Raw genomic sequence first — 27955 nt, 5'->3', positions numbered from 1 at the left:
GGTCCCATTTTTCCTGAGCTGTGAATTCCTTTGAGTATATAATGTTTTCCACTAATAAATTCTTATAGTTGGCCAAGAACTCAAGAAACCCTGTGGTTATGATGGACAGTGAGAAGGAAAGGCTGGCTGAGCTTCTGAAGGACTTGGATGAGAGAGCGTCGGGGCTGTCCAGTGCTGAGGTACGTAAGCTCAGATGGTCAGGGCCTCTCCGTGTCTCAGTTTTGATCTTTTAAATCATGGTATTGATTCATTAGCACAAAATTACAATAAATTTTCAGATTATGAGACAATATTCTCTAAATTTAAAAAAATCCTATTTTACACATTTATTTCTATTGAAGTTTCTTTTTTCTTTTCCTTTTTTTTTTTTTAGATAGAGTCTCACTCTGTCACCCTTGGGAAAGTGCTGTGACATCATAGCTCACAGCAACCTCTAGCTCTTGGGCTTAAGCAATTTTCTTGCCTCAGCCTCCCAAGCAGCTGGGACGACAGGTGGCCACCGCAATGCCTGGCTATTTTTAGAGATGGGGTCTCGCTCTTGCTCAGGCTGGCCTCAGACCTGTGAGCTCCGGGCAGTCCACCCGCCTTGGCCTCCCAGAGTGCTGGGATCACAGGCATGAGCCACTGCATCCAACAATTGAAGTTTTCTAATTTATTCTTGGTCCATTCATTATCGACTTTCGAAGGATTATGTCATTATAAACTATGCATTGGTCATCACAATAACAGCCTCAGCCAGTGATGACCTACGAGTATGTTTTTCTGTATCCTTTTCTTAAAATTCCTAAACTGGCTTCCTGGTATTTCAGCGTAGTCTTCAGTAATCCTACAAAATACCATCCAGCTATTGCCAAGTTAACCTTGAACATTCAGTTCACTGGAGAGTTGGGGGCAGCACCACTGAGCAGAAATGGGGGAATAGCATGTAATAAGGGTGAGGTTGGTACAATCGTTGGTATTTATAGGGCCTGGAAAGGTTACCTAAGTTAAAGAATGCTGTGGCCTAGCATTTAAACTTATTTGCACACTAAACTTGCGGGAATATTCTTTACTTTCACAAAGAAACACGCTCTCCTGTGTTGTTTGAAGCACTCAGCCCTGTTCTCTATGTTTAATAGAGACATGATGGAGCGAATGCTGCTGGCCCCCTGCCCATATTCTCTTTCTCTGGCGCCTCTTAGTGCATCTATCCCCCAGCCCTGTGCTAAGCGTGCACAGCTGTCTCCTTCCTTAGAGAACTGCCTGAGCCAAATGGGAGCTGAACAACCCAGTATATCACGCCTCCCTACCCCAGTCCCCTCGCATTAAGATGGGATTAGCTTTGTGATGCAGTGCGTCCTCCAGACTTCCACACGGATTGTCCTCGAGACCACATCCTTGCTTGGCTCTGGGCCCTTGGCTTAGCCTGTTTCCCTTATACCCCAATCCCAAAGACATTCTCCCAATGAATCACTTGAAAAAGAATCCTTGTCTTTGTTTCCACGTCTAGGGACACCTAGATTGAGTGGACGCTTTTGCTGTAGCTACAAAAGCAGTGCACGTGCAGTGATACCTGTGGCCGATGGGGGAGGCTGACCCAACACTCGGCACCATAACGTTCATTTTTATTGGCATTGTGGTCATATGAGCTAATTTGACAGTTTTCCAAGTTGAGTTTCAATCACGTCTATTCTGCTGTTTAGACATGCAGCCCTCATCTGAGATTTTTTGACATTAATATTTGCTGAGAGGTCTTTTCGCACGTTTTCTTATTATCCAGTGTGGGTGAAAAACATAATATATAGAAATTCTATAAGGCCACATAGCTGGTGACACATGTTTGAACAGGGCAGAGGAGGGAGGTAAGTGCCAGCAGGAAGGAGGCCCCCTCTTTGAGGAAGGGGCCTATTACCACATTCTCAATCCAGACCAAACTTCCTGTACTTCCTGGGATTCTCTGTGCTCTTTCAAACCTCTGTGTTTTCCAGTGTGTGAAAGATTCCGCACCCAATGGTAAAAGATTATTCTGAGATGAAAGGAAGGTGAAGGCCCAGTTTTGTGCAGTCAAAGTGGTTTTATTCTACCTGAGTGTAGGTGGGGTGAAATTCCTGACCGGGAAGAAATCCACTTTGATTGCACAAAACCAGGACTTCGCCTTTCTTTTGTCTAGCTCCTTGGAATAATCTTTTACTGTTTGGGTCTGGAACAAAGAAGAATCGAGGGTATGTCCCTCCCAGGAAGTGGTGGATGGACCAATCCTGACCTTCTTAACCCTTTAAATTCCCACCCACCATAGCTCGTGTGTGGACTTCTTCCTGGGCGGGTCAGTTCTACCTGGGCGGGTAGGTAATCTGTTTCCATCAGTGTGCCCTTCCCTTTATGGAGTGCCCTGGTACCTCTTCTTTGGGAAATGGCCACACAACCTCAATGATAATTATGTTTTAATTCCCCAGGACTCTTGTTCTCTATTTCTTTATACTGGCATGCTTAATTTTATGGACATAGTATTTTCTTGACTATTTCTTGGATATTTATTTAGAATTTAAAAACATGTCCTTCTATGTTGGGAACTCATACTTGCAACTGACAGCACTCCCTAGACCTGATGTCTCTATACCGCGACCCTTGGCAGCAAAATGAGTTTTGCACCAGAACTCAGATTACTCGCTCTAATGGTGTTGAATGAGTGAGTCTGGTGGGTGGACCCTTGGTTACCAGCCTCAACCCTAGCAGTAAAGGAGGCTGGTTAAGAGCATTTTTTGTTTTTTGTCTTCGTAAGGTAAGATTGCTAAAACTTGGAAATTCCTCACATATAGCAAGAGTGTCTAGAAGGTGCTAGACAGAAAAAAAAAGACATACCCTCTACACTTATTACATATAATTGCTTTCTACAATTGCGTAGTGCATGAACAATTTAAATGTCTCTAGTGTTGTTTAAAACCAATTCCATTCCCACCTAGCGTGTACCATGTAGGGGTATATGGGATCCTACTTGGGTAAAGGACTCAACTACAACTCAGACTCTACAGAACACATGCAAACAGTGGAACCTAATTGTATGTACAATTTAAAAAATCCCATTTAGATAAGGATTTAAGATTTGTTAATCACTATTCATTGATTTCTTACTTTTTTGTGATTCTCTATTACTCTTCATTTAGACCATATAGTATTTATACCACTTTTGTTCAGGAAAAATTACCAGAGTTTATTAGTGAGTAATGAAGTAATATATTTCAAAAATAATTATGTATTTATTAATTACATGTATTAATTATATGTATTTCACATATATTTGAAAATGTTTATTACTATATCATATCTCATACGGACATACTACAATCTACCCACTTTTCCTCTGTTTTTCAACATTTGGGCTTTTTGCACTTATTCTTTATTATAAATGAGTGACGATAAACATTACCAGCACTCTATGTTGCAAATAACAGAGATGGACTTTGGCTAAAACAACAGAAAACGAATTTACTGGGAGACTGGAGTAGCTTACAGACTCTAGTCTGGAGAGCCAGGTCTGTTAACCAGGCAGACGTCAAGTAAGCCAGAAACGTATGGAACAGGCTGGTTAGGGGCTATTCCAGCACCACAACCACCATACAGTTGCCTCTGATCGATGGTCACTGTTGCTGCCATCACTGCTGCCAATGCTGAATTCTCACCGTAACTGCTGTCGCCATTAATCCTTTCTTTGCATCTTTGCATCTGCCTTCAAGATTCAAAGCTTAGGGGGCCTGCTTCTGATTGGGTTGAATCTGGGCCATTTGCTTGTTTTCTTGATGCCAGTGGATAGGGAGAAGGAGTGTCTGGTGGGGATCTGTCCCCTAGCAAGACTGTTTAGGAGGAAACAAACAGAAAAGCCTTTCTGCCCAAGTTTTTGCCTCTAGTTCTTCTGGTTACCACCTAGGGTTTGAATCCTGGTATTAGCATCACAGAAGCAAAGCGTATAAGAGTATAAAATTCTTAGGCATCTTTGCCCTCATCTGGCCCTTTATTCTACAGGGCATTCATGATTCTTCTGTCCTCTTCTTTCACTGCCTATTTCCCTGAGTGACCCCATGAATTCTCGTAGTCCCAGGAGTTTGAACCACTATGGATAAGTGCTGAATCCACAATACTTAGTCAATCCTGGGTCTTTATCTTGAACTTCAGATAACAATATTTTACTCCCTAACGTAATCTGCAGACATCCTAGGGATGCCTGTGACTTTCATAAAGTTGCAAAGAATTCATCATCATTTTCCTCCTTAAACCTACTGCATTTATATTCTCTAATTTAGACCATGTGACCTCCATCCCCCTAGTTCACAAAATCAAGAACGTGTTTTTTATCCTTGATTTTTAATTCTCCCTTTATTCTTACAAAAAGTTATCTCCAAATTCTTTAAATTCTATTTCCTAAGTATCTCTGGAATCTTTTCCATGTTTTGTGTTCCAGAGAACATTTCTTAGTTCAGGCACTCATCACTTTTGTTCTACTTTATGGCCATTGCTGCTTCTTCTTCTTCTTCTTTTTTTTTTTAAATTAAATCATAGCTGTGTACATTAATGCAGTCACGGGGTACAGTGTGGTGTTTTCATATACATTTTGAAATACTCTCATCAAACTGGTTGACGTAGCCTTCATGTCATTTTCTTAGTTATTGAGTTAAGACATTCATACTCTGCTTTTAGAAAGATTCACTTGTACCCTTGTAAGATAAACCATAGAGGTGACCACACCAATCACCCTCCCTCCACCCTTCCACCCCCCTCCCCATGGCCATTGCTTCTTAACTGGTCTTTCTGCCTCCAGTCTTGCTCTTTCTGGTTCCCACTTTGAAGTGCAGAATCTGTTGTGTTTCTTTCATTAAAGTCCAATTCTCTCCAGGAAGCTTTTTCCGACCACTTCATCTCCTCGTTCTTTCCTGTCCACAGAGGTAAGCTGACTCTCATTGGTTCCCATGGTGTCCACAGCTTCCCAGCACTCTTCACACCTTCTTAAAATTTTTGCTGCCAAGAGATTGAAAACTCATGAAGGGCAGAACTTTGTGATTCATATTGATTCACCAGTGCTCAGCACAGTACCTGTGCAGTGTAGGCATTCAGGATGGGTTTTAAAAGATAATACAAGACTAGTGTTATTTGAGTAAGAGTTAGATGATCAGGTATGTTCATTAAACCCAAGCAGCCAAACAAGTGAATTTAGAGACCCTATGTTACTTTTAAGGGACAAAGTTTGAAAATACCATGTTCCATAATGGAGTAAGTGTGATTTCTTCCTATTTGACATATCATAAAATTGTTTTAGAAAGTAGCAAATAGAGAATGTTTGGAGAACCAGACTGTCAGACAAAGAGATTTATTCTAGAGGTGGAAAAGTCTGCAAAAATCTAAGAAGATACTCTACATCCAGGGTTAGCAGATGAAACACCATAAACTATTTTATTTTTTTCTTTCATGACCCCAGTGTTAACTCTGTTATTTATTTGTTTGTTTGTTTTTGTGAAGTCTCCAGCACTAATGCAGCTGTGTGGAAGTTTTTTATTTTGGCAAAAATACAGCATGGACTTGGTAACTTGGTGACTTCTGTTTCCTCTTAGGGTGATCCATCTCAATGGCTGGTCCCAGGAGAAGGATACACACTTGCAGCTGCCCAGCACCAGCAGCTTGCTGAAATCAATTCAAAACTCCAAGAGCTCTCTGAAGCCTCCCCAGCAATTTCCAGCTTTTCTCCAGGACTCAAAAATCAGATTGATCAGGTATATTTAATTCAAGAGCACAAAACTGTTCAGATTTATGTTTAAGTTAGTCACACAACCTCACAATCTGTGTGTTAACCAATTCCTTTTTACCTGATTAGGACTGCAGTGATTTAGTTCATTAAATACTGCATATACAGCGTATACTTCCCTTTGGTTACCTCCACTTTCTAGATATTTTTATTTCATTTTGTAATTTTCTGGGATGGGGTCACTGAGGAAATATTTATTTTAATATTATTGTATCTCTGTAATTTAAGCTGATTCTTGGTCATGATTAGTAGAGAAGAGAGAAGAAATTGATGTAGCCCTCATGAGTCCTTTGAGAACCTTATTTTTCTTTGTTCCTCTGGTACTAGGTGTTCACGATGGCAGCCACTTGTCCCTTACTCTGCCGTATTCTTCTAGCTCCTTTAATTGAACATCAAGCAGTGAAACTCATTATGTCGATGACGTCTTTCCTGTGAGAGTTTTCAAATGAATGTGTTTTTTCTCTCAGTAGTTTCCTCAAATGTCCTTTTATGAAACTGGTAGAGGGTAGGGCCAGCTCTCGGCTTTTCTATTTCAGTACTTCATGAGATCTAGTTTGGGGTTGGGTGGTAGACTACAGAGAAAACATCTGAGCTTCTATCATTCTGCTAACCCCCTACCAGCTTTGTAAAAGTTTTGTCATATCATTTTCTGTATAATTGTCGATGGCTGAGATTTTCTTGGTCCATCAGAAGATTTAAATCTCAGTAACCTATAGGTAATACTTCTGATTTATAGTGAGTTCTTTCTCTAAGCTATCAGATAAAGGTTAGGGATGTGGCTTCAAGCCATTTGGAACTATCTTAGGGTAAAGGAACAGTATCACAATGTTCCAAAGAAAGTGCGGTAACTCTCTGTCCAAGCTTTTTGGGAGCCCTCTTGGCTTCCTTCAGTGATGTTTCTAAGAGACAGACACAGCTGCTCCTGACCTCCGAAGACAGCAGTAGTGGTGACTCTGTTCCTGCCATTAATTCAAATCCTGCATTGGGATCAGAGTTCTTGGAAAACAGAGAGAACTGGAATCTTTGTCCCCACTTAAATGTACCCCCCAAGATGTCAACACGAATTAGGCTAGTTTGTTTATGTTACTGGGTTTCATTTCTTGAAAAGAGAAATCCTAGATGGGGTAATGAAATTATTCAGAGATATTCTTTGTTCTTTTTATGTTTCAGCTGATTTTTTTAATGTTAGATTTCAAGGGTAGCTGGAATCTCAAAGATGAACAAATGATCTTAAAGCTAGGACATGTCTTTTTCATGGCTGTCAAATATTATTCTTGAAAGAAACTGAGCATTTAGAGATTTGTTTAGACATCAGGACATCAAATAAAGCATGGATATGGTCAGATTGTATCATCATCATCTAAATAGCATTTTCAGAGTCCGTATTTATGGTTCAGATAAGATATTTAAAAAATGATGAGAAGGACAATCAGCTCGTTACTTTGTTCAGATACTCAGATTATGTATTTTTATGTCAAACAACGTATATTTAGGAAGAAAAGAGGAAAACTGCATTTTGGGACTCCCTTTGGATGCAGAAACAGAAATGTACTATCATAGTTGTTGAAAAGAAATCATTGATGCTTGTTGCATGCAAAAAAGAATATCTTTTGAGTCTTTGTTCAATTTCCTCTTGGAATTTCCTTATTTCTAACTAAAACCAGCATTGCACATTGAATTTTCAAAGGAGAAATGCTACCATGGCAATTTTTTTATGCATATTATTTTTGGATTGGAATACTTTTTGAATAAATACACTGTATCTTGGATAAACCTTGTGTATCTATTTAGTTGATGAATGGACTCCAATCTATTGCTGAACCGCAAATATTCATAGTGCATATTCCCTTGATTTTTATTTTTAACTCTTCCACAAACCATTAAATCAGGAGTAGTTTTTCTCTATGCTTCTTAAGAAAGAATGTCTTTCAAGTGGAATATAAATTTCTGTTTTTAAACAATCAATTCAACAATTATTAATCGAGTACTCCCTGGATGTAAGAAATTGCAGAGAACTTCAAGATGAATCAGGCAAACATAATACTTTTTAGTGAAAAAAACCTCACTTCAAGTTTGGGCTCTATTGTGTGCTAGTTCTGTGGCCTCAGATGGTGATTAGAAGCTCTCTAAACCTCAATTTCCTCATTTATAAAATAGGAATATACTCTTTGGGATTCTTATAAAGAATAGCTGAGTTAATATACATAAAGGACTTAGCACAGTGGCTGACATAGAACTCAACCAATGATGATATAATAATAATAATAATAAATAATGAGTGATGTAGGAACTTATTTCCTCGTGGAAGGTATTGAGTATACTGGATAACCGTGGTACAAGACAGCAGAGCTAAGTGTAGCTAAGTGCAGAAGGCTGCAAGTTAAGTGCTGCGATGGTTCAGAGCAGAGGGAGAGAGCACAGTGGAGGAATATCCAGAAAGTCCTTTTCCGTCCGTGAGGGACAGAGGAGGAGGACTAGTGAAGGGGCAGGAGTTCTGCCGTAGACATCACGAGGCTGCAAAGTGATGGCCTGTGGGGCAAATTAATCTCCCAGAATGGGTTTCTTTTAGCCCCCAAAGGGATTAAACATTTTTCAAGCCAACATTTAAAAATTAAAATACAAATTTCTAGTTTCCCTCTTGAAAAATGAGCAAACGTGGTAACGTTAGACCTGAATCCTTGGCAGACAGCTGCTGGGCGGAGCTGAGGGGCAGCCGGTCTTCCTGTGGGGCGTGGACTCTGGTTGGCTGCGGTGTCCACTGCTCCACCTGGCCTGGCGGGCCCGGAGGCTCTGTCCATGCGTTCATGTTACTTGTCCAGCCCCTGCACAGGCCGCCAGTACATTTTTGAAGGGCTCCTTCTATCATAGGAGATGCTGTGGTGGCTCATGTGGAGTATACAGGCTGGGGTGAGGCTTGTCTCTGGCCTCAAGGAGCCTGTAGGACACAGGACACGATGGAAACGTGGCGCAGGTTGAGGAGCGGCTGTGCTATAAGAACCACCACAGGAGGGCGCTGAGCTCGGGACCGGCCCAGGAAAGTAGAGAAAGGTATGGTATGGAGCACAGGGAAAGGAAAGGCTTTCTCATGAAGTCGTAGTAAAAAACGCCTTTGAAGACCCATCTCGCTCTCTCTCCCTCTCCCTCTCTCTCCCATTTCTTTCTTTCATCAAGGAAACAGTTGCCTGAACAAGTTGAAACACACAGACTTTCTGACGTCTCTGTCTTTGGTCACTACAAGGTGCTAAATCGGCAAGCACAAAAACTTAAGATGATGAATGTGGCCAAGTCAGACTAGTCGGAGGGACTCTAGAAACGTGGCTCAGAGGTTCAGGCAGTGCTGGTTGTCGTGAAGAGGGCAGAGAAGCAATCTGCTTCTCCTTACCAGCTTACAGGTTCTGACGCTCTCAAATAGGCCTGGCGCTTCACCTGGTGGCAATGATTCAAAGGCTTTCACGCATCTGATTTCCTTCGTGTAATACAAAGGATGTGGTCACATCCAAAGAAAGAATGGCATACTACGTATTAGTGCTATTTCTGTAATGTGAATAATATCATGTGGTTGCAGTTTTTACATCTGCTTTTTATTTTCATTTCATCTGAGCAAAAGAACTAATTGAAACAATTTTTTTTTTCTTAAGATTTGTGGTTTAGCAGTGCATACCTTTTTGTATCCATCTCCTAACCACCCAACAAATCAGTTAGTTCTTTCCACGCATGGTAAATCCCACCATAAAATTGAGTGATGTTGCACAATTTAGTTACTATATTTCTTATTCGTAGATGTATTAGATTCCAGCTTTCTCCAGAAATAGTCAAGAGAGAGAGGAGTTATGTAAGCAATCAGTTTCTTAAATTCTCAGCAACTGGTTTCAATAATAAAATTCTATTCAATTGGGCTCTTGTATTAAAAAAAAGCATAGTTTATTCATCTCTCCTGTAATCAGTGTTACTAAATCTGGAATTCCAGTTCATGCTTAGAATTTCTTTTTTTTTTTTTTCTGGTTGGGCTAAGGTCTTTAGAAATGGCTTCTCAGGAACAAGAGGCATTTCTTTGTTCTTAGACCAACTTGTTTAATTGAACATAAAGATCCTCCTTAATTTGATTAATTTTCTTGTTGTTAAAATATTGATTTAGTTGTACACAATTTGGTAAGATCACTAAAATATTAACAAACATTTGATGGAGGAAAATTATAGCTGTATTCATCTCTTTTCATGCCAAGATCATGCTATTATTGCTGAAAGCCACAATTAACTTCTTTTAGTCTCTTTCTGTCTCAATATTAGTTAAAATTGAGGACGTCTAGACCACTGTTAGACATGTCATCCTGAAAGATGTTTTATTTTTGAGCCCAAGGATTTGTATGGTTCTAATGATGGGTATGGAGGCTACTTGATCTGAAATGTGCTCAGTATACTGGATGAGGGCAGAAATCTCGGAATTTTTAAATGTGTGCTAGCCATACGCACAGAAATCTTACTGACCATCTACTCATTTCCAAAACCTGTAGAAGTGTACTACAGGAGCATGGATTTGGGGACTGAAGAATAATCAAGAATTTATTACAGAGGTCTTTGCCTCTAACGCTAAACTGTCAGACCTTCATAGGTTAAAGCAGGGAAATTGTACTTACCACCTATGCTTTAAAGATTACTTTGAAGTTTATATTTCTCTGTTTTTTTGTGTGTTAAGCCTTCCCTGTAGTCAAGATTTCTTTTGTTTTATGGCACTACTCCAGGGTGATAAGAACAATCTGCCTGAGAGACTTTTTCCCCCACTTTTGGTACCGTCAGGCAAACGATCCATCTATGAGTAATGAAGGGAAATAATTCCTAGCAGTAGCCTATGGAAAGGTATTAGCTTGAAAGTGAAGAACAAGCTGGCTTGAGTTAGATGGTTTTGTATTTTTCCAGCCCTTAATGCAGCCTCATTTGCATATCAGATAACTTAGGGAGCTGTGGGTAATTTCCTCTGTGTTTGACTTTTGAAAATGAGTTTATTTAGCTTCAAAGACCCCTGTGGGCTCAGTCAACACCACAATGTTTTTCTAAGGATGGACTCAGAATCCCTTGGCAATCAATTAGTCAAATCAACAAATATCTATTGAACTCAGGGACAGTTCTCTTCTTGTGGGCTTCCTTAGACATTCTGTGTGTATTGGACAGAGCGTTTCCTGAATTCTTCTTAAAAGCATCCTTGTATGACTCAGAAACTCAGAAATTATGCATTGCTCAGAGAATCTGCTTAACATTTCTACTGTGGGAAATCAAGATATTTCCTAATGATCATGAAAATACACAGTACGGGTTGGCTCTTTGCTGTGAGAAAAGGACCTCTCTGTGGCACGACAGAGCTTTTTGATATGTACCTGAGGGGTTGTTGCCACCATCGATGGTCACCTTTTCTCGTTCTCTCTTGACCTCTGCTTTCATTACCTTTCATTACATTTCACTTACATTACTCTTCAGACATTTGAACTATACAGTCATGCTATCAGAGACCATGCCCGAGGAAAGATCTTACAAATCATTTGGGTATAACTGTAGAGAATTATAGACTTATAAGCTCTTAGAAGTGGAAGAAACTTTCTCAGAAGAAATTGAGACCCAGAAAGAGGAGGTGACTTCCTCAAAGTACATAGCCATTTATACTAGCTGAACTGGAGCTAAAATCTAATTTTGAGGACTATCCACGCCACTTGGGTATGGAGAGTCACATTGTCAGTGCAAAGCAAAAATAGCCTTAATAGAATATCGTCTTAAAACTAAAAAATGACTTTTATGCTTATTAAATTGGTATGTGTTTGTTGTGGGAAAATCAGGAACTACAAAAAAGGGTAAGAAAAAAAGATAAAATAATCAAGATTTTTACCAAGATTTGTTAGATTTCCTTCCAGTATCTCTACACACACACACACACACACACACACACACACACTCTCTCTCACGCACATAAATGGTATACCAGTTAGAGTTCTGGAGAAGAAAGAGAAGGAACACCCAGCTTGGATTCAAAGATAATTGAATGAAGGGACTATTTTATAGATTTGAAGGATCTAACCAAGGTGCAGGAATGCCTAGAGATTAGCAACATTGAATAGTAGGAAGAAAAGTGTTACAGGCTCCCAGTGAGATATGGAGTTGTGGTGGAAGAACTGTCCATCTGAAGCTGTAATGACAGAGAGTGTGGACAAAAGGGAACCACCCTGACCCTCTGTCAGCATGAGAATTTGAGCTGTAGTTAATTTTTGAGCTCTGTTTCCCTGGCAGTCTAATAGAAGTTGGAATGTCAACTATGTTAGGAGGCAACTTTGCTTCGGCTAAAAACCTCTTGGCTTGATGGGGCAACCATATGTCAGGCATTTCCAAATGCAGTGATTCTTGGGGTGAGGCTGGTCCCTTACCAGGTCCCTGGATTCTGTGCTTATGGGGTGGTTTCAAGAGATGATGCCTTCTGTGATATATGAGGATTTAAAGATAGTGTGGGTTCCTTTGGACTTTTATTGTTATGACAAGGACTGCAGCAAACACTGCCATTGAAAGGGGTGCCATGTTCCCTGTCATATACCTATTGAGTAGAACAGATCAAAGTGTGGCCTCTGAGAGATATGAGTGTGAATATTTAGTTGAATCTGAGAAAACCCTGTATATTTCAGGCTTACTTTGCTGCCAAAACTGTGGTGCCAATGCAGGGACGCGATGGGAAAAATATCCAGAACCCTCTGTCCTTCTGTCCTCCAGTCTCCTGATATTTGTTCTGTAAAATTTGGATTCAGTCAAAAGGCTGCATTCAAGGATCTGGAAGGCCACAAGTTCCTGACCCCTGGATGTAACCAGAAGACAGATATGAAAGGGAAAAACTCTGTCTCAGCTTGTGCTGGGTGCTCACCATAGTATAGCATTTTCCTGTTGATGGCCTCCTGGACTATTTTCAATTTAGGGTACTAAGAACGATTATGTCCAGGGCTTGAGTCATACATTTTAATTCCTCTTTGATAAATTCACAGGAGTGGGACTTCTGGGTCATAGGATAGATAAATGTTTAACTTTTTAAGAAATTGTCAAGTGGTTTTTCAAAGTGGTTATACCATTATGTATTCCTATCAACAACATATGGGAGTTCCTCTTATTTCACACATGTCCAATGATTAGGGTGATCAGATGTCCTGCTTTTGGCAGGACAGTCTTGCTTTTTAACAATTTGTCCCATGTCCCGTGGCGTTTTAAAGAAGTCCCGATTTTTGGAAAGAATGCACAAATGGGCGGGAGAACAGGAAGGGAATATACGGTTTTCGACTGTCATGTGGCTATTTCACCAGAATATGAGTTTTATATTATTTTTGTTAATTTTATATGTTAAACTATAATAATAACAAATAATTGTTGAGAAGTGATTATTGAGAACTGCTTATCAAAGTTTGCATTGTTGTCAGGCCCTGCCCTGCCCTGCCCCCGCCCCACCCCCCCAGCCATGTTGTCCCGCTTTACAAATGTTAAAATCTGGTCACCCTACCAATGATTGGTGTTAAAAAACTTTTTTTAATCTGAGCCATTCTGTTGGTTGTGTAGTAATAGCTCATTGTGTGTGTGGTCTGCTTTTTTCTGTTTGTTTTTAGCAAGACAAGGAAGTTTTATTGAAAAGGAGAAAGATGGGTTTACAGAGTAAGAAAGTTTACAAAGCAGGAGTACTTGCCATAGACAGGGAATGGTCTCCATTGTCTCAACATAAGGCAAAGAGGCCCTCATTGTGTTTGAATTTGCATTTCCCTGATGACTAAGGATCTTCAGGACTTTTTCATGTGCTTATTTGTCATTCACATTGCTGCTTCTATGAAGCATCTGTGTAAGTCTTTACATAATTTGATTCTTTTTTATTAATTATTTTTATCTCTTTTATTATTTTTATTATGAGTTGTAGGAATTCCTTATATGTTCTATATGCAAGTCCTTTGTCAGATTTGTGTGTAGGTAACATTTTCTGTCAGTTTGTGGCTTATCAATTTTCTTAATGGTAGCTTTGGATAAGCAAAAGTAAAATGTTAAGTTCAATTTATAATTTTTTTCTTTCTTTGTCTTCTCTTTGTCTGCCCCAAGATTTTAAAAAGTTATAGTTGTAGATTATTAAAATCATATCCTCTTATCTTTTCTTTTTTTTTTTTGAGACAGAGTCTCACTATGTCATCCTTGGTAGAGTGCTGTGGCGTCACAGCTCATAGCAACCTCAAACTCATGGGCAAGCTATTTTCTTGCCTCAGCCTCCCAAGTAGCTGGGACTACAGGTGCCTGCCACAATGCCTGGATATTTTTTGGTTGTAGTTGTCATTGTTGTTTAGCAGGCCTGGGCTGGGTTCAAAGCCACCAGACTTGGTGTATGTGGCTGACACTGTAAGAACTGTGCCACGGGTGCCAACCCTCCTCTTTTCTTTTTAAAAAGTGATTTTCATTCACACATGAAATCCAGTGTGGACATTTTTCAGATCACTGTGTATTCTGCTTCATAACAGATAAATCTTCATAAAAATTCTTAAAATACTGGATGCTTAACATTGCAAAGAGACCTTGATACCATTTTCTCCAAACTCCTCTCTAATATTAGTCTTTTTTCTTAAAAATATTTGATAGTAATTTAACTCCTGGATGCTTCTAGAGATTGAAATTAACAGAAGTAAGGAGTAAAGCAAAATGTCAAAGAATCACTTCTTGAAATTAATGCAGTCTTTAATAGTTGACTCACTAGAATTACATACAGTGTGAACTTCATTGAAATTCATTACTAGTTTAATCAAACATTAGTAGATATCAAAGTTCTGACAACCAAAATTCAGACTATTGGACAGTGCTTATCTTGCTTCAGGATTATAGTTTGCATTGAGATACAGAGTGGGACCAGTCATGTCACTATGTAGGCAGAGACAGTGTGGTAAGTGCAGTAAAGGACCACGAACATGTGGCATGGCTGAGAGAATAGTGTGTCCTTCCTGAATATTTCAGGGAATATTTTATATTCCCTGGAGATATGCATGAGCTGGGCTCAAAATGGCTGCAGTCTCCATGAGGAGTTGTAGAGGCATGGGCTATTGGAGAGTGAGCTGTAAGCAGTGAATTTTGCTGAGGTTTTAAGTCTGAGGCTTAAGCTATGAGAGATGAGTCTTAAGTAAGGTGACCAGATTTTAACATTGGTAAAGCGGGACACCATTGACAGGGGTGGTGGGGTGGTGGGGGGATTCTTAGTTAAAAATGTGGTCTATACGGAGCAACAAAAATTTTCATAGAATGCAAAAATAGTATTGTAATATATATATTTTAAATTTCAACATAAGTACAATTTACAAATATAATACATTAAAAAAAAAAGTATGTATAGGGCAGAGCCTGTGGCTCAAAGGAGTAGGGCACCGGTCTACCTGGGCGACCTTGCCCGGGAGGGGACTAGGGAGTTTACATTAGCCTTTTCATTTCCAAAAATCAGGACTTTTTAAAAACACAGCGGGATGTGGGACAAATTGTTAAAAATCGGGACTGTCCCAGCAAAAGCAGGACGTCTGGTCACCTTAGTCTTAAGAAATAAGCAGGGCCCAGGCTTTGGTGAAGCAGGGCCCAGGGTGAAGACTTTGAATCTTGTTCTGTGGCTTCTCTGCAAAGAGTGGAGGGAACAGGGCAACTGGTAGCACTGAGATCAGTTGCGAGGCTCCAGCAGTAACTAATGATTAAATTGTGCTTCAGATCGCCAGTCCTTAGCTTTTACTTTTGAGTCAGAAGCTCCTGGGTGGAGGTGCACCTTTACACTTTTACACAGGTTCTGTGGGTGATTCTGAAGCGCACTGGAGTTTGAAAACTGTTGGTGGATGATAAGGATGTCTGAACTAAGAGAGGGAGAAAGAAAGAAGTACCCTGATTAAAGAAATACTAGTTACCAAAATGGTGACCAATTGTATGTAAGGAATGGGGATCCTGTAAGAGAATTCTGGCTTGAGCAAATTAAAAAATATCATTCTTGCTGGTTACCTGCATGGCAACCCAGGGCAGATCTGTGGGAGACAGAGAGGAAGTTTAGTATTAGCTAGAGATTGATTTGGTGTCAGGATATGCCTGTTTTTATCACCTGGAACAAACATGAACTTTGGGAGAATGTGGTTCTGTCAATACAGATCTTACAGAGAACAGTGGAGCATTTTCATTCGATAATACTGATTCTTTCCATGGAACATATTCAGCTCACATTTGTTAGGTATGAAGATTTGTTGCATACCTACTATGTGCTGTGATGACATTTAGCCTAGATCTATTATTATTATCATTTTACAGATGATGAAACTGAAACTCAAAGCAGTTAATTGATTTCCCTAAGGTTATTTTAGTTGGGAACCAGTTAGAGCCAAGATTCAAAACTCCCTTTATCAAGTCCAGTTTTCTTCCCAGCATTACATAGCCACCTCTACTAACAGATGGGCAGGTTTTTTCCTAATGATTTATATATGATGGAGTTGAAGTCCAGAGAAAAGTCCAAGGTCTCAAGCTGATAAGCATCAGAGCAGAGATCGGAACCCAGGTCCTGACTTCCTGGCCAGGCTGCTTTTCACTGTATCTCCCTGCTTCCCAGATGATTGTGGAAGTTGGTTTCATTTTCCTGCTTGTTTTATGTACAGTTGGACCTTTACCTCCTCACATGGGAAAACTCTTAGAGAGTTAAAAATACTGTTTTGAAGGGAAGAAATATTGTTTGAGAAACAAAGCTGACTCTCAAGGTTCAGTTGTTTTGGAGTGGTATGTGAAGCTCATTTTCAGCCTGTTAATGATTTCTTTTCTTTTTTTAAATTAGGAATCTGAACTTGACAATGAAAAAAATGTGGAAATCACTCCAGGAGAAAAGGTACTTAGGAACACCAAAGAGCACCGGGATCAGCAAAATCGGCTGAGAGAGATAGATGAAAAGCTGAGAAAGATGAAGGAAAATGTGGTAAATCTCTTCTATTTAAAGTTTAATTGGAACCAACAATGTACTACAGAAGGTTTCAGGCTCCCTTGAGTGTTTTATGACCGCGTTGATATGGTGAAGAAGTAGAAGGAGTGATAAGGAAGTGGACTGGGACTTTTGGCCAACAGTAGTTGTGGTGGTGATAGGTTATTGCCTACTTGATGTGATAAATATCTGTAGTTTGATGGTTTTGGAAATTATTGGCACTTCCTTTCAGCCCACATCTGCCTTCCTCTTACCCCACATCTGCTAATCCAGGGTAGGCAAGACCTTTCCTCCGTAATGGATTCTCCAGATTTCTGACTGTAAAGTCTGGATGTTTGTGTTTCTCCCAAATTTATGTTGAAATCCTAAGGTCCAAGGTGATGGTATTATGATGTAGGGTCTTTGGAGAGGTGATTAGGTCATGAAGGTAGAGCCTTCATGAGTAGGATTAGGGCCTTATAAAACACGCCCATGGGAACTCATTCACCCCTTTTACTACATGAGGACACAGTGAGAAGGCACCATCTATGGACCGGGAAACAGGTCCTTACCAGATACTGAATCTGCCAGTTGCTTGATCTTGTACTTCCCAGCTTCCAGCTCTGGGAGAAATATATTTCCATTATTTATAAGCCACCCAGTTTATTTTGTTATAGCATCCCTAACGGGCTAGGACACTGACCATCTATCACATGTCTTGGACATGTATCTATTCTTTCCCACCATGTCTCTACTATTATTTAACTTTTATTTTAAAACCTGAATCCTGTAAGAAATCCTATATATTATTCCAGTGCCTTATGGAGTTTAGCTAAACTTAAAGGGATATGTCAACTATCAAGAGTTGGTTGTTATCTAAGTAGAAAAGAAAAATATATGAGTGGAAAAGAGCAGTTATTGAGTACCAGTGATGCAGCAGTCACTATTCTATATACTTTACAAATACTAAATCATCTAGTCTTCGGAACTACTCTCAATCTACCACAATCTCTCAATCCTTATTTTATAGATGAAGAAATGGAGGCAAAGAGAGATTGAGTAACTTCTTCAAGGTTATATAGCTAGTAAGTGGAGGACATGGGATTCAAACTGTTGGCATTTAGCAACTGTACTATATTGCCTCTTTGGTAATTATTTGCTCTTTGTTTTTCATGGCTAATACTGTTTTTGTTAATTAAAATATGATAAACTTTTTATAACAAGTAATATTCATGAGTAAAATGTTTGGGCTTCCTCATATAAATTTTAATTTCACAGCTTTGTGTTTTAAGTTAACATTTTCATAGGCTGTTATCTGAACAATAAAGGCACATGAATATTGATCTGCATTATTTTTAAGTTCTAATTTCTTAGTTTTTTATAATATTCTGTGGATTCATAGTGTGTGCGAGGTGACTTTTTAAGGGACTGTGTTCATTCAAACTCTGCCAAACTTACTGTACCTCACAGACATCTAGGTCCTTTTTGGGTTGGGAATTCAGAGATTTGAGTCCTTGTTTTAGTTTTATCAGTAGCCTGCTCTATGACCTTGAGTAAATTACTTAGTTTCTTAGAGACTTGATTTCATTACAACTTTGCAGTCAAGGGAATGGTGCTATATGACCCCTGTTCTTTGCCTGTGATTCTTGCTATACTTATTTTTGATGAGAAGAGATGTTATTTATAACATATGGTATCAGTTTATGTGCTTTTTAAATCTCTGGTATTAATAGGCTTAAAAAATCTATCAAAAATTACTTTTGGAATTTTGGTTCCAAAGTTTGCTAACAATTTTTAGGAGAACATGAAACTGTCTTTTATTTAAAAAAAATTAATCCATTGCCTACCAACCAGAGAATATGGTTTCTGAATCATAACTTCTGGAAAGGGCAAATTCTCCAATTTTGTCTTATTTTTCCTCCTGCATGGAGTATCCTTTGAAGATTGCTGGTTTGGGTAAAAGAGGCAATCTTCAGCCATTCGTGGCATAAGGATCAAATCCATATCTAGTCTTAGAGATGGAAGGGGGAAGGCATAGCTAGCTAAGGGGCAATACAGGAGCCCCAGGGGCAGGAATTCCTGGAGACAGCTGGATCCTAGGACTGATTTGTCAGTAAAGGCTGGAAAAGTAACTTAATTCTGTATTTCAGATAGTAGGCTGAGGCTGCAGGTACACATTTGTCTTGGTCAAGATTGGGGGATTTGATTTAGTTTATGTAGGTGGTGTGGTATTGTTGGTATCAATGGATTTAGCTATTAGGAGCATAAGGGAAGTAGACACAATGAAATGAGATTGACGCTCACAAATTTAATGAGATTTAGTAAACAGGTAGGGGCCCTGGAAAGCAGCCTCATAAGTAGAGGAAGGTTGTGCCATGGCTGCTAGAAGAATTGTTGTTTTTATTATTAATATGGAACTTTCATAAGCTTGTTTCTAGGGAAGGAGAGGGAGGATATAGTATAGAAGACAGAATTGAAGATGGAGGGGGTAGCCTTGGAGAAGAACCAAGATGCCCTTTTCCTGGATCAGGATGAAAGGAAGGAAAAGTGGGCCAAGAAAGGCAGGTTTAGGGGTAAAGAAAAGGTGAGAGAATGTTCTCCTTACTCTTAGAGTTTAAGTTGTGTGGTAAGAGGTGGAGAGTAAAGATTGAAGAAGGGTAGAAAAGGAGTGGGTAGGCCCTGTGAGGATGAAAAAACACTGTTAACTTTGAAAATAGCCCAGTTGAGGCTGGAAACCCTGTCGTGAAATGCAGCCAGTCAACCAGGCTGGGGGACTGCTCTGACAACCCTCAACAATTCACCGAAGTTGGAGATAAGCAGTGGTGAGTTGAAGCAGGGGTGAAAAGGAGTTGGGTGGCTGCAATGGCAGATGAAAGGGGCAAGGGAACTCATGGTAGGTACCTAAGAGACCATAAATGGAAAAAATAAGTAAGTGTAATATATGTACCCCAGATATCAAGTGGGACCCCTTAGCCACTCTTTGACCCAGTCATAACATAGTATACATACACAGATAACCATATGGTTATCAAAAGAAAAGATATCTCTGATAGAGTATTAAAGAAAAAGAGTCTATTGCAGAAGACAATGATTAATGTGATTCCATTTTTATAGAGTCATAGAAAATTCTAGGACAATACCAGGTGCTTAATGGTGATTACTTTTAGTGGGGATGGGCTTGGATTGGGAGGTGAAGAAAGAAAATTTACTTTTTGTAATACACACTGCTTAAAGGGAAAAGTGTGCAGGGGCTCATGCCTGTATGTAATCTAATACTCTGAGAAGCTGAGGCAGGTGGATTGCTTGAGCTCATGAGTTCAAGACCAGCCTGAGCCAGAGCGAGACCCCATCTCTAAAAAAAAAAAAAATAGCTGGGCATTGTGGTGGGCACCTGTAGTCCCAGCTACTCAGGAGACTGAGGCAGGAGGATCGCTTGAGCCCATGAGTTTGAGGTTACTTTGAGATAATGATACCATGGCACGCTACCAAGGGTGACAAAGTGAGACACTTTCTCAAAGAAAAAAAAAAAGGTATGTGGGGATCATGGGTGATTTTTGTATTATTTCTTTTCTTTTCTTTTTTTTTTTTCTTAGAGACAGAGTCTCATTTTGTCGCCCTCGGTAGAGTACTGTGGAGTCACAGCTCACAGCAACCTCCAGCTCCTGGGTTTAGGTGATTCTCTTGCCTCAGCCTCCCGAGTAGCTGGGACCACAGGCGCCCACCATAATGCCTAGTTATTTTTTTGTTGCAGTTTAGCCAGGGCTGGGTTTGAACCCGCCACCCTTGGTATATGGGCCTGGTGCCCTACTCACTGAGCCACAGTGCTGCCCTGATTTTTATATTATTTCTTGTGCTTTTTTCCATATCCCAGACTTTCTGTAATATACATATATTGCATTTGTAAATAGGAAAAAATTAGTGTTTAAAAATGTGAAAGTCATTGATACATGCAAAATTCACTGTTTACTGTCTCTCATGGTCTTTAAAAATATAGAGTGAGTCACAAGGAATCATGTTTGGTCTTACCAGCAGTTGAAATTCACATTCAAACTGTCGGCAGTATATACACTTGTCAGATCAGCGAAAATAATGATTAGTGTGATATAATTATGAGCTTGGAGAGGCACAGAGGTGGGGACGGCAATATTTGAACCTTATTGGTAGCTTTAAAAATTGGTTATTTTTTCCTCTGGAAAGCAATTAGCTAATAGATATAACAACAGTTATAACATTATTTATATTTTTGACCTGTATGATTATATTTTTAGGAACATTTTCAAAGTAATAACACCCAAGACAAATCAGATAACACCAAAATCAAAGCAGACAAAACAGAAAACAACTTAAATGCTCTCACGTAAGGGAATGCCAAAGCAATTTGCATATTATTAACCCATTTAATACTATAGTAAGATGATAAAAATGACAAGTACATGGACTTTGTCAGTATAAGACTTTTAATTGGAAATGCATAGTATGAAACATCAAAATTAAAATTCAAGATAGATTTTATCAGTTAGAACTGCATAATGTATATGCTGTGTACCTTAATGTATTAGTGTATGTATGCTAAAAAGGGTACTAGACGATGGGTGTCCGGCTGCCCATCACTGTCAGCCAACATGTAGAGGCGGGGATAGGTCACCAAACTTGGTCAGAAGGTTGGGATTCTGGAGAACAGTGAGAGCAGCCTCTCCAAGACTGTTCTGTTCTACTATTTCCAAAATCACGGTTTTATACATAAAAGTTCAAAGCAAAGACCATACCAACCCTTATTCCAAATAATGATCAGCATAACTCAGTGACTTATTACAACATTCCAGTTCAAAATTAATCTCCTACATCAATCCACCTAAACCACTCAAGATAGGCATCTTTAGGGTGAAAACGAAATTTATAAAACAGTAAGAATGGGAGACGGTGAGGTCAGGCAGGACCTAAACCCACCTGACCAGCTGTGTCGTGTCCGCCCCAGCCTGCCTGATTCCATCTTCTTCTCACTACATGTGCTTTTGGAAACATGAAAGGGAACAGAATATGTGCTAATAGCTTAGCTTTATTAGATCCTTTTCTACTTTCTATTACATTGCTTTTATTAATAAAGAAAGGAAATCATAACTGAGGCAATTTTATTTCATTGTTTTATTTATAGATAGTTTAAGCATTAACATAATGATGGGCTTTCAAATAATTTAAATAATAATAATAATTCATGTTTTGTCTATTTTTTCTGAGGCATCCATTGAGTGTTCTCAGGAAAATCTGATAAGGATTTTTTTTAAAAAATAACAGTTTTAACTTCTAGGGTTAGGTAAAATTGCCTTTAATAAAGTTGCATAATGATTCTACCTTTTACAAATCAAAAGAATCAATTTTGGTATTTATTTAGTATTTTTAAAGAAAGGATCATCAACCCGATTTTATCTCATTGCCGAATGAGAAAATATACTCCAAGATGTTTTGTTAGTATTGTTAGGAAAAGCTTCCCTGCTTCCAGTCATTCCAGTTGCATTGATCACACTTTTCAGGTCTTTCTTGTGTCTTTCTTGTGAACTTCATTCATTTTTTTCATCATCTGATGTCTCTGGTATTTCTATCCACATTCTTTCCCTTTTCAGTTTCCTGGAAACCACTGAGCTTGGCCTTGTTGGGTGAACTGCATTGTTATTATTGCATCAAAATGTTTAGCACTCTAAGCTCTGTTGCTGAGCATTGAGGATAAGAATGTGGTTCACAAAGGATGATAAATCCTTGCATTCAGATTCTTATTTCGACATGCTCTGTCATTTAACCTGGTATAAGCATATATGGACCCCAGTGAGGAGACTGGAGAATTTCTTTTGCCCAGAGAATGGATGGAGAGTCTACCCTCGATTGTTAAACATGCTATAGAATCAGAATTCTAGAATGTGAGAGGCGAAGGGGTTTAGAGGTCATGTGGAACAGTTCCACAGATTGGAAACCAAAGTCTTTTTTTTTTTTTTTTTTTTTTTTTTGAGACAGAGCCTCAAGCTGTCCCCCTGGGCAGAGTGCCGTGGCATTACAGCTCACAGCAACTTCCAACTCCTGGGTTCAAGCGAGTCTCCTGCCTCTGCCTCCCAAGTAGCTGGGACCACAGGTGCCTGCCACAACGCCCAGCTGTTTTTTGGTTGCAGCCGTCATTGTTGTTTGGCGGGTCCGGGCTGGGGATTTGAACCCACCACCTTAGGTGTATGTGGCTGGCGCCTTAGCCGGTTGAGCTATAGGCGCCGAGCCATGGAAACCAAAGTCTTAAACAGTTAAATGATTTTCAAAAATCATCAGAAGCCCAATTCCTCTGACACCTCGATCCATGTGCGTTTCAGTAAATTCATCCTCTCTAAGTACATCATCTGTGCAGCTCAGCCAATTTTCAGCTAAGATTTGTGGCCACCCACAAATGTAGGCTTCCTTTTAGGACCTTTAAGCTGTTACCAACTGGATAGACGTGTTTTCCAAAGTCAACAAAACTCCAAACAAACCTGACATGTTTGTGGTTAGACAGGAAGACCAGTTAGTGTGCTTTGGTATTCATACGTTAACTAAGGCCTGAACTGGAAAAACAGTTACACTTTCTCTTTGGTATCATTATTTAGATTATTTAGAAATTATTTTAGAAATTATTTTATTTAGAAATTATTTTAATCTTTTTTTTTTTTCAGATGTGGCTGCCTGTAGAAAGATGGGTGGAATAACATTGCCACATACAATTGGCATTTTTTGGGTAGGATGTGTAACTTCTGTTCTTCCTTCTGTAGGTGATGGCAGGTGGGTATAAGAACAATGCCACGTATTTGGCTATGAAATTCTGAGAGTGAGCGTTGTACATTAACAGATAAACTTTAAAAAAATCTGTGCTCTTAATCATAGGCACAGTTTGCAACAAGTAAGTAGAACATCAAATTTTTATTAACACATACATTTCTGTATCATATGATGCAGAAATCTGGACAAAATTCCTTTCAAACAGAATAGTAACATTTAATGCTGGAAGTACTCTAGAATGAATTAATGAGCCAGTAACTTTTAGTTACTTGCTATGTATAATATTTCAATATAATTTGGGATAAATTGAAAACACTATTAGCTGGAGTGGTTTGGGACAAAGATTTGAAGGGTAAATGGATGTTTTCTCATTAACTTATTTTGTTTCAACTATAATGTTGAATCCATTTGTAAAATACATTAGTAGATTTCAGTTTTAAATTCATTTTGGAACAAATGAGGGTTATAAATATACTTTCTATTCTTCCTGTAAGAATATTTTAAAAATGATTAAGGGTTTTTCTTGTAGATTATGGTAATGCAGACTTGATCTTGTCATAGAAGGCATGGCCACTGTGCTATTTCTGAATGATAATGTGCCACATCATGAAAGGCACCTTAAAAATGAAAATTACGATGACAACTTCGTTTTATAGTATTACCTGTTTTTTTTTAAAGTGTTCTTGTTGAGCAGGGGGTTCAGAAACAGGTAATGAGGCTAGTTAGGTTTTTAGCATAACTCACCTTTTGATTTCTGAATTAGGTTTCAAAGTTCATTGGTTAAGGCTGTGTGCCATAGGTGTAGTTACATTATTTGGAACAAATACATGTATATCCTTCAATAAATAGCTAATATAAATTATTAAGTATAACTCTATGAGTGCTATAAAAATTATAATATGCGATACACACACGAATCACACAGATATTTTTTTCCCTGTTTGTGGCTTGCTTTTCATTCTTTTAATGCCTGATACGTTTCCCCCTGCTTTCAGGGGTTACATATAGACTAGAGGGTGCTAAAAAAATGTATACACATTTTATGAAAGGAAAAGACTGTATTAAATTTGTAACACTCAAGTCATGTTTTATTTCTCCAATTATGAGGTTCTCTATGTGACTTGTATTAATCTTTTGTTATTGGTATATATTGAGTAGTACAATTTTAACACTGGTTTTTCATTTCTTAAAATGTGTATATATTTTTTGGCACCCTCTGTATTTTTTCTTGATACCAATAAAAAAATTCTCAATTATAATTTTAAAGCAATATAAAGTACCACAGTTTTAAAAAATTAGTTTGAAAAAGAAAGAAGCAAAAAAAAAAAAAAAATTAGTTTGAACCACATCATGTAATTGCTCTTTTCATAGGTCCAAAAAAAAAAAGTATTGGCCACTTTGTATAGTTCAGCCTAGTAGAAACCAAAGCTCTTTCTCCACAGTTCTCTGCATGTGCACTGGTCATCAGCAACAAATCATTATTTTGTGTCTGCAATGATTCTTGTTAGAAATTAAGCTCACATTGGAATCAAAAGCAGATGTGAATATTATTATCATATAACCTCAATTTTCAGACATATCTCTGGTTTCACCTGCTTTCATCACCAACCATTGAAATGTCCCAGTTATTCTAAAACTTCTTGCTATTTAAAGTTACGGTTTAAATAGGAACCCCACTGGGAATGGTACAAAAATTTTCTGTTCTAATTTTTTGGTTCACGAATTCTGTTTATCCAACGTTAGATGTTCAAGAGTCTTTAACTAGAACTGCTAGATTCTGCTGCTGAGTTTACGTGGGGACCAATGGGCTGCATAGTGAATGCCTTGTCTAAACACTTTCCTCTCTGCTCAAAGCCATGGGCTAGCCCTTCAGATATTTGTAATAGTTTTCTCTGGACCTCAAAATGTAAATCGATGAGCTGATTATTATCTTGAGCGTCATAATTCATGACCAGATTTAAAAACCCATCATCGTCAATGATGTTGCAAGATTACTTTCTTTCTTTCTTTCTTTTTTTTTTTTTGCAGTTTTTGGCCAGGGCTGGGTTTGAACCCACCACCTCTGGCATATGGGGCCCGCACCCTACCCTTTTGAGCCACAGATGCTGCCCAAGATTCTTTTCTTTTCTTTTGAGAAAAAAGCTTTCACCCTCGGTAGAGTGCTGTGGCATCATAGCTCACAGCAACCTCCAACTCCTGGGCTCAAGCGATTCTCCTGCCTCCACCTCCCAAGTAGCTGGGACTACAGGCATCTGCCACAACACCTGGCAATTTTTTGGTTGCAGCTGTCATTGTTGTTTGGTGGACCTGGGCTGGATTTGAACTCGCCAGCTCAGGTGTATGTGGCTAGTGCCTTAGCCTCTTGAGCCACAGGCACCGAGCCACAAGATTACTTTCAATTGTTCAATCGAACAGAAAAAGATGAACCTAGATTTGTTTGAAGGGAAACAAATTTATACCATGTATGAAACTCTCTGCCGAAAGTGTGGAGTCAAGCTTTTGATCTAGTGGGAGAGGCAAGGCAGAACGAAACAAATGTTATGAGAGAAGTTCAAGGAGAGTGGAGTATTTGTTCAAAATAGAGAACAGTTACAGTAGAGAGTTCTGGAAGGGCTCTGTGGAAAGTGCAAAATCTGAGTTTAGCCCTGAGGGAATGAGTAGGGTTTTACTTGGTGGAGGTGGGCTGGGCTTTGTAGGAAGAAAACACTTTGTGGGAAAGGACCAGATTTGGGAAAGCTTGGGCCATTTTAGGGAGCAGAAAGATCAGTATATGGATTAATCATACAAAATTTTGACTTTCTGTCAAGAACATAAAGATACATGACATTCTAGAATTGAATTTTGCTGAAACAAGAATTCAGGTCAGGCTTTCCACAGGTTTTTGTTTGGGAATGGCCTGCTTGGGGAGTGAGTGAGCGCTCCTAGCTGAGGGTGGAATAGTCAGAGGCAGAGCAGCTTGCCCATCCTTGGCATGGGCCTCAACATCTGTGAGGTGGTAAAAGCTGGGTTTCTGGGTCTTTTCAAATAAAAAATGTCTTCTAGTGGCAGTGACTGAAAAGCAAAGAGGGCAAAGACAGTGGTACTTATTAACGACATCCTACATTTGAGTAGCATGCTGAATTTGCTATTGGATCAGATTTGTGACATGAATTTGGTATTTTGCAAGTGACTTGGGAAGAACTCCTTTTAATAGTTTTTTTTTTATTAAATCATAGCTGTGTATATACATTAATGCAATCATGGGGTGCAATGTGCTGGTTTTACATACAATTTGAAATGCTTTCATCAAACTGGTCAACATAGCCTTCATGGCATTTTCTTAATTATTGTGTTAAGATATTTATATTCTACACCTAGTAAATGTCACATGTCCCCTTGTAAGATGCACCGTAGGTGTGGTCCCAGCAGGACAGAGGGCCTGCTTCTGTCCAGTTTGGGTGGGAGGGAATAGAAGGAAATAAAATTATACAAGTAGAATGGGGCCTTGTTGAACAGTAACCTGTTACTGGCTGATGAAATTTTCTAGGCAGCTGTTTGAACTGAACTTTTGGAAAAGTTATGATTGACAGGTTGATTATGTTTTTGCTGTCAACAAAAATTCATACTGAAAGTTGCTATCAGAACTATTCAAACAAATACAAGTGCAGTAAAAATAAATGATTCACGTAGTAGACATTATATTCTCAAAGCTTCCTTCTCCTTTGTGTCCAACATTAAGATTGTAGAGTTGGATTTTTCTGTAATCTCCTTCTCTCTAGACATTTATTCCTAGCTTTTTAACAGAATTTCAAGAATACTTGTAAAAATATAGCTGTGGTAGACATTACCGATGGCCTACCCCGTTTACCATTCTGCCTTACTGATAAAACTCTGGGACAGTCACGTGCCAGAGTTAGAAAAATAAACCAACTAGCCTTATTCCCAGCAGGTTGTTAGGTTTCGTTTATGGAAACAATCCTAGCTGACATAGTAGCCCACTTCCATGCAGGTGCACCTTTCCTGCACGTGCACTGGAGGAATTCAGGGAATTAGTGAAGTTTGCTGGGGAATTGCCATGCATTCAGTGTGTTTGCACTAGGGGAAGAGAATGTAAGCCCCAAATTCAAAGTTACACCTTCCACCATCAGGAGCAGGTGATAAATGCCCTCCATTCCTCAAGTGAGTCTGGCACAGAGGGGCAGAGCGCCATGGTAGAAAACACCGTGCCCGAGGAGCAGCGTGCACTCAGAGTACATCTGGAGCTTCCAGTAGGCACAGAAGTCATTTGTGGAGTGAGTGAGGAAATGAGTGGGAGGTGTTTTGCTGAGGGTTATGGAGGGAGCAACTCTCCTATGGAATGCCAGTGATGAAGAACTAGTATTTAAAGAGAACACTTGAGTGTTTGCAATTCGAGAAATGGTACTAAGACTCCTGACACAATGAACTAACATTCTAGACCAGTGCTGTGGAATAGAAATACAATTCAC

General features: G+C 39.1%; 1 protein-coding gene across 1 annotated transcript in view; it reads left to right on the top strand.

Annotated features, from left to right (window-relative positions):
* Window positions 1–27955, top strand: part of FSIP1 (fibrous sheath interacting protein 1) — a 157456-nt gene that overhangs the window by 33641 nt on the left and 95860 nt on the right. Inside the window, exons 7-9 of the mRNA XM_023514251.1 lie at window positions 69–179; window positions 5577–5735; window positions 16587–16724. Of these exons, the coding sequence (XP_023370019.1) occupies window positions 69–179; window positions 5577–5735; window positions 16587–16724 (408 nt within the window). The remainder of the gene's footprint in view (window positions 1–68; window positions 180–5576; window positions 5736–16586; window positions 16725–27955) is intronic.

This window comes from Otolemur garnettii, unplaced genomic scaffold, assembly GCF_000181295.1.
Source record: "Otolemur garnettii isolate 467f Iridium unplaced genomic scaffold, OtoGar3 scaffold00050, whole genome shotgun sequence".
NCBI classification, from domain to species: Eukaryota; Metazoa; Chordata; class Mammalia; order Primates; family Galagidae; genus Otolemur; species Otolemur garnettii.
The sequence above is the reverse complement of the archived record's forward strand: the minus strand, read 5'-3'. Positions and strand labels throughout refer to the sequence as shown.